Below are 15102 nucleotides of genomic sequence, written 5' to 3' on the forward strand. Positions count from 1 at the left end.
GTTCAGTTATGTTGCTGGATGTAATGTGTTGTATACTAACCAATTTGTGCCTTCACTTTACAGGGGAAAGAGTTATCAAGCGTTGGCTTTCACTCAGGGATCGCTTCAAGAAGGAGTTCAACAAGGAGATGCAGGCCCCGAGTGGATCGGGAGGACGCAGGAGCAAATATAAATATGCAAGGGCCCTGTCGTTCCTCCTGTCGACTATGGTGAGCAGACTGTAAATATTCCCCACCCCATTTACTAAGTAAAAATGTTTACATGTGTAACTTTTTTTTTGTTTCAGCCAGGGCCAAGCAATAACAATATATTACATTTTTTTTCTTTGTTCCACAGCACCGTTTGTAGCACTCGGGAGCCTGCAGAGTTGAACCCTTCCAGAGCGATCCTTCAGGAGTCCGCCACCACGGGCTACTTCAACAGACCCGAACCCTCTGCAACTTCCCAGCCTTCCCTCACATCTGGTCCCTCGGCCCCATCCACCAGCGCTGGAGCATTGTTGCTGACTGCGGTAGATGAAGCTGCTGGTGAGGATGTAGCTTTTCCTTTACCCCACACCCCTCTGATGCTGCCACCTCTAGTACACCTGTGGGTTCTGGGCGGCAGCGCCAGAGGGGTCAGGAAAAGAGCTATGCGCCCGATTTCTTGCATCTAAATGCATCCTTCCATAACTGTCTGAAACTGTTGTTGGATTAAATGACTGCAGGACTTAACCTCCTCAACAACAGTATTCTTGAGTTGCACATGCATCTGGATACGAAGCATTCAGATGCAAGTAAATCGCCAAACCATTCCTTTTTCCAGGCAGTAGTCAAGCGCATAGACAAGCTATCTCCTGACCAGCAGATGCATGTAATACAATCGTGCCAGTCTGCTCTAGCACGTTAGCTCCCAAGCCCCTCCACCCGCCACGGTTCCGCCCGCACTTGCCGCCCCTCCAGCCACTTTCCCTCCTCCGCCTCCTATACAATACCAGCTTTTTGCCCCATACCAGCATCTTGCCCCATACCAGTTCCCAACCACATCATCTATGCCTCCACTCCCTGCCCAACCTCTGCTACCTGCCTACTACCACCAGTCTCCTTCCATACCCATCATGCCCCAAACACAACCCTCTTCTCCACCCACCACTTCTGCCTCCCAATCCCTCCACTCCTCAAAACTTCCAAATTCCCATCCCTACGCCCAGTTTTATGTCCACCCGTTCTTTCTTTCTCCACCCCTTCACCTTCCGTTTTTCCTTCTGATCCATCACCACCCCCACATTCCTCTCTCCACACTCCCACTGTCAAATTGGTCCAATCTGACAGCCCCTCCAGTATTATCTCCACCCCACACTACCTAAATTTATTAATGTTGTATAAAATTTGTAAATAAAAAAATACTTTTTTTTGTTTAAAAATTTGTCTTTCATTTATTTAATTATAAGGTTTAATACTTTGGGTAAAACAAGGTACAATACTTTGTGTAAAGCAGGTACAATACTTTGGTTAAAACCCAACCAGGTACAATACATTGGGTAAAACAGGTACAATACTTTGGGTAAAACCCAATCAGGTACAATACTTTGGGTAAAACAATAATAATAATCTTTATTTATATAGCGCCAACATATTCCGCAGCGCTTTACAGTTTAACAGTTTCAATTTTAGTTTAACAATTCAATTTAACAGGTCCAATACTTTGGGTAGCAAGGTCCAAGACAAATTTTTCAAACTCTCTCATCCTGCCAGTGTACTCTTCCTTAACGTGAAAAAGTATTCTGAAAATTTGTCCCTCATTCTGGAAACTGACACAGAACGTCTAAAAGTAATGTTGTCATAATCATTCAAGGTGGTTTCTTCAAACTGGTCATCAATGGCAATCTGTTCCTTGCATATAACGAAATTGTGCAGGACCACACAAGCTTTCACCACCTCGTCCACAGTGTCAGGTTTATAGCAGTCAACAGAACTCGCCATTTGGATGTTAGAATCCCAAAAGCGAACTCCACCATTCTTCGTGCTCGTGTTAGGCAGTAATTAAAAACTCTTTTAGTTGGCGTCAATCCACTACTGGAGTAGGGTTTCAGCAGGTTGTTCCGAGAGTTGAAACGCTTCATCTCCAACACAAAGAAATGGCATTGGTGGCCCAGAGGTTTCAGGCAGCGGTCTGGAGGGTGGTAATTGGAAGGTGCTTCCATAGAGATGACGCCCCATTGCATTCTGTGTCTGCGATAGCCATGAGCACAATGGAGAAATATTTCTTGTAGTTGAAATATTCTGAGCCCGATGCAGCAGGTTTGACGATGCAGATATGTTTCCCGTCCACTGCAACCAAGCAATTAGGAAACTGACAAATTTGTTGGAATTTTTCTGCAATCTCCAGCCAACTTCTCTGTTGTGGGATAAATTCTTCATGCAAACAGTCCCACAATGCACGGCAGGTGTGCTTAACAATCCCCGATATAATGGAAATCCCGAGTCTAAATTGAAAATGGATTGCGGAAAGTGATTCTCCAGTTGCAAGGAATCTGTGAAAAAAGGCAAGGCAATAATTAGTACAAAATATAAGTGTGCTTTACAGCATGAGATACAATAAAAATGGCTTACCGAAGAGACACCATCAGATGCTCCACCGGTGAAATGGAGAAGCGGCTATATGTGTCCCTTTTTCAGATGAGGTGTCCAATCTGTTCCACCAAAAAAAAATCAAAGTTCTCCGTTTGCATACGCACGTAGCTGAAAAACTTCTCGGGGTTTCCTCCTATTTCCATGTATAATGTAGCATACACCCCATGTGTCATTCTCTGTGCTGTGATTGGGTGGATCCAAAACAGTCGTCGGCGCGGACGCATGATGCTCTGTCTTTCTCGCTCCTTCTCCATAACAATCGCTTTCAAACGATTTGCCTCAACAGTGAAATTCACAGAAATCTTCAGAATATTTGCCATCACGCCTTCCATCTTTGCCACTTGCTCTAAAACCTGTTAAAGATGGGCTGTAGGAACACTGTATATATAGGTTTTCAGTAGCCAATAACGTTTGGGAGCCTCCCATGAGCGTTATTAAAAAACGGATCCGTCGTAAATGGATAAAAAATGGAAGAAACGGATGAAAAACAGATCCGTCGCATCAGTTTTTCACAATTTACGACAGATCCGTCAAGCAACCAGATTGAGCCTCACGGCAAAAACTGATGTGTGAAAGCAGCCTTACACAGACCTAGTGGGTGTAGCAGAGCTGTGTATATTCATGACAAATACTAATAAATAGGTGACATTGGGCCTCCTCTTCTTAGCACACTCAGTGAGATTGGATAGAGACGTCTGTGAACAATCATTTTCAAATCTTAACACAAACTCAAAGGGATTTTGGTCTGTAATGTGACTGGGCTGTTCACAAACGGCTATTTCTTTGTTTATGACCTAACCCTGCTTTATTCTTCACCACACCATTTCCTTTACACCTCAATAACTTATGTCACCTGCTGTGTGTGTGTGTATATATGTACGTACGTATATATATATATATATATATATATATATATATATATATATATATATATATATATATATATATATATATATATATATATATATATATATATATATATATATATATATATACACACACACACACACACACACCTATATATACAGAGGCACACACTCGCATCAGTATAAATATTGAACAAGTCAATGATCCCAAACCCACATCCTAAGAAACTGGATGATTTAAAAAAAAATGAAAATAAGTCTGCTTGAATGGCAGAGCCGATCACCGGACATCAATCCAATAGAAAATGTATGGAAGGAACTAGAGCTCAGAGTTCATAGCAGGAGCCACGGGAGCTTCAGGATGTGACGAGTGTTTGTGTGCAAGAATGAGACAATCACACCAGAGCAATGCCTGCGACCAGTTTCACCATACAGGAGGCGTCTTAAAGCTTCATCACCAACAAAGGATTTTGTAGCAGTATTAATTAAATTTCAATAACATATTCAATACTTTTTTTCCCTGTGTCACTTCTCATTATTACATATACCTTAATTTATGGACATCTATGGTTTCAGATGAGAAATGTCTGTTGTCTGCACAGTCGTACCCGCTATCCCTCTCCACGATGCATTGTTTTAAAAGATTTGAATAAAGACTATCTGTCTTTACTGGCGAGTGCCGTTAAACCTTTTTGCTTCGGACATATGACTTGCTCTTTCCCGCTTGGGACTTTTAACTAAGCACCAGCGGTTTTTGGCTTACACATGTCGGAGCACATTGTTCAGCCCCTAGCACCACCTTAATGACGGTGCCAAGTCACCTCTTTTCACATGCGAGCTCTCTCCCATGCTTATTCTCCTTCTTCCTTGACTCTACCAGCAGATCAGCAGCTCATGAACTTCTGGCATCCCTGCTCTTGAGCAAATTGCAAGCGGTGCCAATGTCGCAGGCAGCTGGGGAAGGAAATTACCTACGGCACGACTGGAAGTGTCTAATCGGCTCATCACACCAAGCTCATCTGGGCATATATAATGCTGGAAAAGAGCTACAGAAAAGGCACGGCCCGCATCTGTCATAAATGGGAAAGACAGTCAGTACCTGCTCCTGACAGAACAGCTCGTTAGCAGTGTGCACGATCTTCTCCACATGGATGATGCCACCCACACTCTTGATTTCTACATCTGCCAGGATCGTTAGAACCAATATGGCTTCCACAAGGAGCTGCCGGTACTCTGGCTGCGGCACGCGATTCAGAACAGATTCCACATGGGCAGAAAACTTCAGCTCTCCTGGGGTCATCTGCAGAAGAAAATGATAATGTGAATTGACCCAAACGCTTCTCGAGCCCAGAGGGAAGGAGCGGCAGCTCATGGATGCAGTTAGAGCACCGTGGCTTCCTCTGCACCACACTAGCAATGTTCATTTCACCCCCATCTGTAGCCAATAGGCGCATGGTCACTAGCCCCTCCCCATTACATCTGATTGGCAGGTACCACCGTCCAGCCTATCAATTTGGTCTTTGCGCTCTTTAGTTTGCACAGACCCCCGATGCAAGGTCATGGTAACATATTTTGTCACATGCATAGTATAAATTGACTTTTGCACATGTGTATTACTAAACTAAGCTTTCGGATCAATACCAACAAAAGAGCACATGCAATGGCACAAATCTGTCACCAGGTTTTTCTACCCTATCTGGAAGCAGCAGGATGTGGGAGCTGAGACTCTACTACCAGCGATATGTCCCATACTTGGCTGCTTGAGGCAGCTTTCATAAAATCACTAACTGCTGCAGATCTAGCAGTTCTCTGAACGCTGAGCTCTGTATAAGCAGTCCACACCACTGACTGGCAGCTTTCTGCACAGTGTACTCAGAAACCGGAAATGGAAAGGCAAGTATTTTGTTTTATAGAGAAAGCTCATGTCTGTAAGGAATTGTGGCCTCACACTTTACAGGCGAGCAATGTAAGTGTACATGAATGGACTTCTATTATTCCAGCAATCTCCTTCCCTTCACACCCGTACTGTAGATTCAGCACGCTTGTATCAGCAATCATCCCCTCCTTAGATTTTCCCACTGATGTGCCATATTATTATTATTATTATTTATTGTTATAGCACCATTTATTCCATGGCGCTTTACATGTGAGGAGGGGTATACATAATAAAAACAAGTACAATAATCTTAAACAATACAAGTCATAACTGGTACAGGAGGAGTGAGGACCCTGCCCGCGAAGGCTCACAATCTACAAGGGATGGGTGAGAATACAGTAGGTGAGGATAGAGCTGGTCATGCAGCGGTTTGGTTGATCGGTGGTTACTGCAGGTTGTAGGCTTGTCGGAAGAGGTGGGTCTTCAGGTTCTTTTTGAAGATTTCGATGGTAGGCGAGAGTCTGATGTGTTGTGGTAGAGGGTTCCAGAGTAGGGGTGATATGCGAGAGAAATCTTGTATGCGATTGTGGGAAGAGGAGATAAGAGGGGAGTAGAGAAGGAGATCTTGTGAGGATCGGAGGTTGCGTGTAGGTAAGTACCGGGAGACGAGGTCACAGATGTATGGAGGAGACAGGTTGTGGATGGCTTTGTATGTCATGGTTAGGGTTTTGTACTGGAGTCTCTGGGCAATGGGGAGCCAGTGGAGGGATTGACAGAGGGGAAAGGCAGGGGAATAGCGGGGGGACAGGTGGATTAGTCGGGCAGCAGAGTTTAGAATAGATTGGATGGGTGCGAGAGTGTTCGAGGGGAGGCCACAGAGCAGGAGGTTGCAGTAGTCAAGGCGAGAGATGATGAGGGCATGGACTAGGGTTTTTGCAGATTCTTGGTTGAGGAATGAACGGATTCGTGAAATATTTTTGAGTTGAAGTCAGCAGGAAGTGGAAAGGGCTTGGATATGTGGTTTGAAGGAGAGATCAGAGTCAAGGATTACCCCGAGGCAGCGAGCTTGTGGGACTGGGGAGAGTGGGCAGCCATTTACTGTAATGGTTAGGTTCGTGGGGGGGGGTCGCGTGAGATGGGGGAAAGATGATTAATTCTGTTTTGTCCATGTTAAGTTTCAGAAATCTAGCGGAGAAGAAGGATGAAATAGTGGACAGACATTGAGGGATTCTGGTTAGTAGGAAGGTTATATCTGGTCCAGAGATGTAGATCTGTGTGTCATCAGCATAGAGGTGATACTGAAAGCCATGAGATTCTATGAGCTGTCCCAGGCCAAAGGTGTAAATGGAGAAGAGCAGGGGCCCAAGGACTGAACCTTGTGGGAATCCGACAGATAGGGGGCGAGGTGAGGAGGTGGTGTGTGAGTGGGAGACGCTGAATGTCCGGTCTGTTAGGTATGATGAGATCCAGGATAGGTCCAAGTCTGTGATGCCAAGGGATGAGAGGGTCTGTAATAATAGGGAATGGTCCACTGTGTCAAAGGCAGCCGACAGGTCGAGGAGGAGGAGAACAGAGTAGTGTCGCTTGCTCTTGGCGGTTAGGGCAGTTTCAGTGGAGTGATGTGACCGGAAGCCAGATTGTAAGCGGTCAAAGAGGGAGCAAGAAGAGAGATGGGAGGACAGTTCAAGGTAGACGTGTTGTTCCAGTAGTTTGGAGGCATAAGGGAGAAGTGATATAGGGCGATAGCTAGATACAGAGGATGGGTCAAGAGAGGGCTTTTTGAGGATAGGTGTGATGGAGGCATGTTTAAAGCTTGAGGGGAAAACACCAGTTGTTAGTGATAGGTTGAAGAGATGGGTTAGGGTTGGGATGAAGACTGGTGAGGTTTGGGATAAGGTGGGATGGGAGCGGGTCAAGTGCACAGGTGGTGAGGTGCGATCTTGAGAGTAGAGTGGAGAGTTGATCTTCTGTAATGGTGAAGTTGGTTTTGGAGGTGGAGGGCTGGGAAGTCGGGAGGAAGGGCTCTGGGGCTTGTTGACCAAAACTGTCTCTGATGCCATCAATCTTCTGCTTGAAAAATGAGGCAAAGTCTTCAGCTAAGATAAGTGGGGAGGGAGGAGGTGCTGGGGGACGGAGGAGAGAATTGAAGGTGTTGAATAACTGTTTAGGCTTGTGAGACAGGGAGGATATGAGAGATGAGAAGTAGGTTTGTTTAACTGTGGTGAGTGTGGTCTTGAAAGTAGTGAGGGACTGTTTGAATGCGATGAAGTGGTCGTTGGAGTGGGATCTTTTCCATCTGCGCTCAGCAGCCCTGGAAGCTCGCCTCAGTTCTTTGGTCAGGCTGGTGTGCCAGGGCTGTCTGTTGATTTTGCGAGCTTTGGTATGTGTAAGTGGGGCAGCAGATTCCAAAGCTACAGCTATTGTGGTGTTATATAGAGCGGCAGCGTCATCCGCATTGTGTATGGAACTTATGTCTGTGAGAGGGAGGAGGGATTCGGAGAATGAATGTAGGTCAAGATGTTTAAGATTTCTGCGAGGGTGTGAAAGTTTGTGGGGTGGGGATTGTAGACAAGGAGTGGAGAGAGATGAGAATGTGAGAAGGTTGTGGTCAGAGAGTGGAAGAGGTGAGTTAGAGAGGTTAGATAGGGAGCAGAGGCGGGTGAAGATGAGGTCCATTGTGTGACCATCTTTGTGAGTGGCTGCAGAAGGCCGAAGGAGGAAGTGAGAGATAGAAGTTTAGTGGCAGCTGAGAGGGAAGTGTCAATGGGGATGTTGAAATCGCCCATGATGATAGTGGGGATGTCCATGGGGAATGGGGAATGACCCCATTCAGTTTATCGCACTTTGTACTGAAACAAGTAAAAGACGTTCTAAGGTGATGCAAATTGTGAAAAAACTGTTATTCTGCCATTGTTTTAATGATGAACATTGTGTGGTATAATATTCTCAGTCTGGACCATTATGACGACCCCAAACCTGCACAGTCTGAAAATATTCAAGTAGCAACAAAAAGCCTGAAATTTGTAAGAAGAAAATTGTGTTACAATTTGTGATCGTGGGATATGGTATGTGGGGATCATTTTGTTTGTATTCATACTTTACTGACGTTCATGGTGTTCTCTTGTAGGATGAGTTGTTATTTGTTAATCGATGAATGGCTGTTGTTGCCATCTGATATCAGCCCCAGGGTACTGTACTGTTATCTCTCCAGAGGGTCAGTGAATAATGCTGCTTGCTAACATGCTAATGTCATATTGAGCTAGCTTGTTGAATCAATGAGTCCCTGTGACGTTCCCTCCCCGACCTGTGAATGAGGAGGGGGACTTGTAAAATATCTGTATCTGGGAGGTGAGACACCAAATCAGATCCTGTGTGGATCTATGATGTGATCACAGCACCTCAGAAAGCATATAGACTATGTTTGCCTCTGTCTGCTGGATCGCTGGACTCATCTCCCAGGGCTTTTATCCTCTTACTGAACTGCATTCAGGTTCTGAACTGTCTTATCCTTTGTGTGGTGGATTGTATATGGACCTTTCGTATTTCTGCCTAAATAAAGGTCTTGGAATTGTTCATTCTTCTCTTGCTCTGTTGATTGTCTGATACTGCTGGATTGTTGGGCTCATCTCCCAGGGCTTTTATCCTTTTACAGAACTGCATTCAGGTTCTGGACTATTTTATCCTTTGTGGGGTGGATTGTATATGGACCTTTCGTATTTCTGCCTACATAAAGGTCTAGAGATTGTTCACTCTTCTCTTGCTCTGTTGATTGTGTGATACCAGAGAAGGACCCTGTGACACCATTTACAGAGATTTTTGTTATTTTTCCTCCAATGGAGCGGTGTGAGGGGTTATTGTTTTGCAAGCTAAGAAGTAGATTTCTTTCATACCATTTTGGGGTACAAATAACTTTTTACTGCCTTTTTCGGGAGCTGCAGTGACTGAAAACCTGCAAATCTGCATTTCAGCCTTCAGGGTATAGTTCAACTAATTGCATATTTTAACGCACTGGCGTCTTATGGATGCAGCATACCAATTATGTTTTCCTTTTTATTTCTAGATGTTACAACTAGAAAAAGTTAGATTGTAATTTTTAGATTTTCTATGATTTAAATATTTGCTAAAACTTTTTTTCCTTACAATTTTTATTTTAAGTCGTCCTAGGAGAGTGTGAAGATACCAGAGTATCCTAACTAACATGGGACGAACATAAAAACTAGCAGATGTAGTTCATGCTGAGATTTCAAATCAGGATCCTAGTGCTGCAAGTAAACACTGCTAACTATTGAGCCACTGTAAAAGTTCTAACCACTGAGCCACCATACAGTGCTAATTACTGAGCCACCATACAGTGCTAACCACTGAGTCACCATACAGTGCTAACCACTGAGCCACTGTACAGCCCATAGATCGTTTGAGTATATAGTGTAAATCACAGCTTCCTTTAAAGCTTAGTCAATAGCTGAGCTTATGAGGAGTACTAAGATGGCAGCTTCCGGCCCTTCAGCAGGCCCAGCTTCCACTGTAACGCATCGGTCACCTGAGATCACATTGCTGGGAGGGATTAATAATATGCGTCCATATAAATCAATTGCTACCACGTATGGGCAAAAGACATAGTTGCTTACCAGTAACAGATTTCTTAGAGCCTATGATAGCACCATGGAGACAGAGGGGATCCGCCCTTCAGGGACAGGAAACATACAGATAAAAAGGGCGGTACCTCTCCCTAGAATCAGTTGGCTTACCAAGCACAAGAGGATCATCAGGTTATTACAATAATGAACATTTTAACCATAATACTTATAAGCAAACACCCTGTGACCTATACATAAATCCCACATAACCAAGAGCGTGCTCACCCACACTTGACGGGAGGAAATATAAGGGTGCTGTCATGGGCTCTGAGAAATCATCCTACCAGTAAGTACCTGTCTTTCTCCTTCCGCCATCACAGTACCACGGAGAGAACTTCAGAGAATCTTAACTTAGGGAGGGACCACAGCCTGTAGAACCCTTCTCCCAAAAGGACAGATTAGAAGAGGCTAGGTCCAGCCGATAGTGTCTGAAAAAGGTAGAAGGTGATGACCAAGTGGCAGCCTTACAGATTTTCTCTACTGATACCTCCGACCTTTCTGCCCAGGAAGTTGCTATTGATCTCATGGAGGGAGCTCTCAGAACCCCCAGGGCGACATTCCCACTAGAAGCCAGTAAGCTTGCATCTCTTATCCATTTTGTCAAGGTACTTTTTGAGGCCTTGAGTCCCTTCCTGGGCCCCTAGGCTTACATGTAAGGAGGGATATACATAATAAAAACAAGTACAATAATCTTAAACAATACAAGTCATAACTGGTACAGGAGGAGAGAGGACCCTGCCCGCAAAGGCTCACAATCTACAAGGGATGGGTGAGAATACAGTAGGCGAGGGTAGAGCTGGTCATGCAGTGGTTTGGTCGATCGGTGGTTACTGCAGGTTATAGGCTTGTCGGAAGAGGTAGGTCTTCAGGCTCTTTTTGAAGGTTTCGATGGTAGGTGAGAGTCTGATGTGTTGTGGTAGAGGGTTCCAGAGTAGGGGTGATACGCGAGAGAAATATTGTATACGATTGTGGGAAGAGGAGATAAGAGGGGAGTAGAGAAGGTCTTGTGAGGATCGGAGGTAGTGTGTAGGTACCGGGAGACAAGGTCACAGATGTATGGAGGAGACAGGTTGTGGATGGCTTTGTACGTCATGGTTAGGGTTTTGTACTGGAGTCTCTGGGCAATGGGTAGCCAGTGAAGGGATTGACAGAGGGGAGAAGCTGGGGAATAGCGGGGGGAACAGGTGGATTAGTCGGGCAGCAGAGTTTAGAATAGATTGGAGGGGTGCGAGAGTGTTCGAGGGGAGGCCACAGAGCAGGAGGTTGCAGTAGTCAAGGCGCGAGATGATGAGGGCATGGACTAGGGTTTTTGCAGATTCTTGGTTGAGGAATGAATGGATTCGTGAAATATTTTTGAGTTGAAGTCGGCAGGAAATGGAAAGAGCTTGGATATGTGGTTTGAAGGAGATCAGCGTCAAGGATTACCCCGAGGCAGCGAGCTTGTGGGACTGGGGAGAGTGGGCAGCCATTTACTGTAATGGATAGGTTCGTTGGGGGGGTCGCGTGAGATGGGGGAAAGATGAGATGGGGGACACCCTGCATAGGAATAAGGTGCGGCAGCTGCGCTCCCCCCGCAAGACCCATCGGTCCCAATGGTGGTGGCTTCAGGACACCACACCAGCTGTGGCACAGGCCTCCCCGCTGCCTGTACCGGTCTGGCTGGGCCTGGACCATCTTCATCCTGATCTTCTATCTGCAGGTACGCCGAACTGAAGGTTTCCCATCAGGGAGAGAAAACCAACTGATGTGAAGGAGAGGTATCGCCCTTTAACCCCTTCGCGACATGCGCCGTACATGTACTGCGCATGTCGCATCCCCTGCTTTGATGTGCGCTCCGGCGGTGAGCGCACATCAAAGTCGCGACATGTCAGCTGTTTTGAACAGCTGACATGTGCGCGCAATAGCGGCGGGTGAAATCGCTATTCACCCGCCGCTATTAACCTGTTAAATGCCGCTGTCAAACTCAGACAGCGGCATTTAACTACCGCATCCGGCCGGGCGGCCGGATATGACGTCATTGCCGACCCCCGTCACATGATCGGGGGTCGGCGATGAGTCAGGAAGGTAACCATAGAGGTCCTTGAGACCTCTATGGTTACTGATCGCCGGTGGCTGTGAGCGCCCCCCTGTGGTCGGCGCTCACAGCACACCTGCATTTGAGCTACATAACAGCGATCTGATGATCGCTGTTATGTAGCAGAGCCGATCGGGCTGTGCCTGCTTCTAGCCTCCTATGGAGGCTATAGAAGCATGGCAAAAGTGGGAAAAAAAAGTTTTTAAAAATGTGAAAAAAATATTAAAAATATAAAAGTTTAAATCACCCCCCTTTCGCCCCATCCTAAATAAAACAATAAAAAAAAAAAAAAACCTACACATATTTGGTATAGCCGCGTTCAGAATCGCCCGATCTATCAATTAAAAAAAAGCATTAACCTGATCGCTAAACAGCGTAGCGAGAAAAAAATCCGAAACGCCAGAATTACGTTTTTTTGGTCGCCGCGACATTGCGTTAAAATGCAATAACGGGCGATCAAAAGAACATATCTGCGCCAAAATGGTATCATTAAAAACGCCAGCTCAGCACGCAAAAAATAAGCCCTCACCCGACCCCAGATCACGAAAAATGGAGACGCTACGGGTATTGGAAAATGGCACTTTTTTTTTTTTTTAAGCAAAGTTTGGAATTTTTTTTCACCACTTGGATAAAAAATAACCTGGTCATGTTAGGTGTCTATGAACTCGTAATGACCTAGAGAATCATAATGGCAGGTCAGTTTTAGCATTTAGTGAACCTAGCAAAATAGCCAAGCAAAAAACAAGTGTGGGATTGCACTTTTTTTGCAATTTCACCGCACTTGGAATTTTTTTCCCGTTTTCTAGTACACGACATGCTAAAACCAATGATGTCGTTCAAAAGTACAACTCGTCCCGCAAAAAATAAGCCCTCACATGGCCATATTGACAGAAAAATAAAAAAGTTATGGCTCTGGGAAGGAGGGGAGCGAAAAACGAAAACACAAAAACGAAAAAGGGCCGCGGCATGAAGGGGTTAACCTGAAGGTTTCCTGTCCCTGAAACCTTCAGGTTCTGTCATAGGGGAAGGATAAAATATGTTATGATGATGGCACCAGGGGTCCACGCAGAAGAGTGAGGGCATCAAAACACTGCATTGATAAAATGGATTAACGATTATGGATTGGTGAAGTAAAGGTACCTTCACACTAAACGATATCGCTAGCGATCCGTGACGTTGCAGCGTCCTGGCTAGCGATATCGTTTAGCTTGACACGCAGCAGCGATCAGGATCCTGCTGTGATATCGCTGGTCGTTGAACAAAGTTCAGAACTTTATTTGGTCGTCAGATCGGCGTGTATCGTCGTGTTTGACACCAAAAGCAACGATACCAGCGATGTTTTACACTGGTAACCAGGGTAAACATCGGGTTACTAAGCACAGGGCCGCGCTTAGTAACCCGATGTTTACCCTGGTTACCAGTGTAAAATGTAAAAAAACAAACAGTACATACTCACCTTCGCGTCCCCCGGCGTCCGCTTCCCACACTGACTGAGCGCCGTAAAGTGAAAGTGAAAGTACAGCACAGCGGTGACGTCACCGCTCTGCTGTTAGGGCCGGCGCTCAGTCAGTGCAGGAAGCGGACGCCGGGGGACGCGAATGTGAGTATGTACTGTTTGTTTTTTTTACATTTTACGCTGGTAACCAGGGTAAACATCGGGTTACTAAGCGCGGCCCTGAAAAGGGGTGAGATGTCCCTTCCAACTCTACCATTCTATGATTCTACATCACATGGGATTCATCCAGCATCTACTGTACACATCACATGGGATACATCCAGAATCTACTGTATACATCACATGGGATACACTAAGACTCTATGGTATACATCACTTGGGGAGACTTTACGGTATACATCACATGTGACACTTCAAGACTACTGTAAATATCACATGAGATACACAGAGACTGCTTAATATATCAAGTAGGAGACACAAACTGCTGTATGAACATAACATAGAAAACACTGAGACTGCTATATATACATCACATAAGAGACAATTAAGAAAAATATACATTATTCTTCAGTAGTGGGCTATTCTGCAATATATAGGCAAATAAATGAACAGCTGTAGTGTTTCTATAAGCCGGGCATTCATTACCTCACGGGTGCTGGAGGAGGGCAGAACAAAGCCCTCTACAGACAATCCATGGCACTAAACAAAAAAAAATACAATCAAAAATGAGAAGGAATTGATATTTTTTACATTTATCATAAAACTGTTTCACCTTTTGTAGGATTGCCCAGACTTTTTGATAAAATCCTACAGGAACTCTATTCAGCGCCCCATCCAAACGTCGTCTTCTGAGCCACTGGCCCTGCCGGCTGTCATAAGCGCCATCACTATCGGAGATGGTGGATGTAGAGAGCTCCCCAGAAGAGGACAATGTATCTCCAGGCTTCTGTATTAGAGCATAAGAAATAAGTGTCAGATATCTACAGATACAAGTATCTCTGCATACACAGCTTCCTTTACCCTCTTAATGAGCTATGACTGATATATTTGTATTTGTCATGGGGAGATTAAGGGTGCACGGAGGGAGCTCAGAAGCTGATCCCCACTGCACACAGGTGTAATACATAGCCAGGATCACCCTCTAACAGCAGATAATGCAGCATGGACGTCACATCAGCGCTGCAGACAGTAACTGCACAGCAGCTCAGCTCAGTAATCGGCTGCAGTGCTGTCAATGTGACATCAGCGCTGCAGACAATAACTGTGCACAGCAGCTCAGCTCAGTAATCGACTGCAGTGCAGTCAATGTGATATCAGCGCTGCAGACAATAACTGTGGACAGCAGCTCAGCTCAGTAATCGGCTGCAGTGCTGTCAATGTGATATCAGCGCTGCAGACAACTGTTCACAGCAGCTCAGCACAGTAATCGGCTGCAGTGCTGTCAATGTGGTATCAGCGCTGCACACAATAACTGTGCACAGCAGCTAAGTAATCGGCTGCAGTGCTGTCAATGTGATATCAGCACTGTACACAATAACTGTGCACAGCAGCTCAGCTCAGTAATCAGCTGCATTGCTGTCA

At 45.3% G+C, this 15102-nt stretch overlaps 1 protein-coding gene across 2 annotated transcripts in view; it reads right to left on the bottom strand.

The window, feature by feature from the left end:
- PHKA1 (phosphorylase kinase regulatory subunit alpha 1) overlaps positions 1 to 15102 on the bottom strand; it is a 491521-nt gene that overhangs the window by 38387 nt on the left and 438032 nt on the right. For both annotated transcript variants that reach the window (XM_077286537.1, XM_077286538.1), the window contains 3 exons: positions 14294 to 14467; positions 14167 to 14220; positions 4578 to 4778 (listed from right to left, as the gene is read on the bottom strand). In XM_077286537.1, the coding sequence (XP_077142652.1) occupies positions 4578 to 4778; positions 14167 to 14220; positions 14294 to 14467 (429 nt within the window). The remainder of the gene's footprint in view (positions 1 to 4577; positions 4779 to 14166; positions 14221 to 14293; positions 14468 to 15102) is intronic.

This window comes from Ranitomeya variabilis, chromosome 2 (assembly GCF_051348905.1).
Source record: "Ranitomeya variabilis isolate aRanVar5 chromosome 2, aRanVar5.hap1, whole genome shotgun sequence".
NCBI lineage: Eukaryota > Metazoa > Chordata > Amphibia > Anura > Dendrobatidae > Ranitomeya > Ranitomeya variabilis.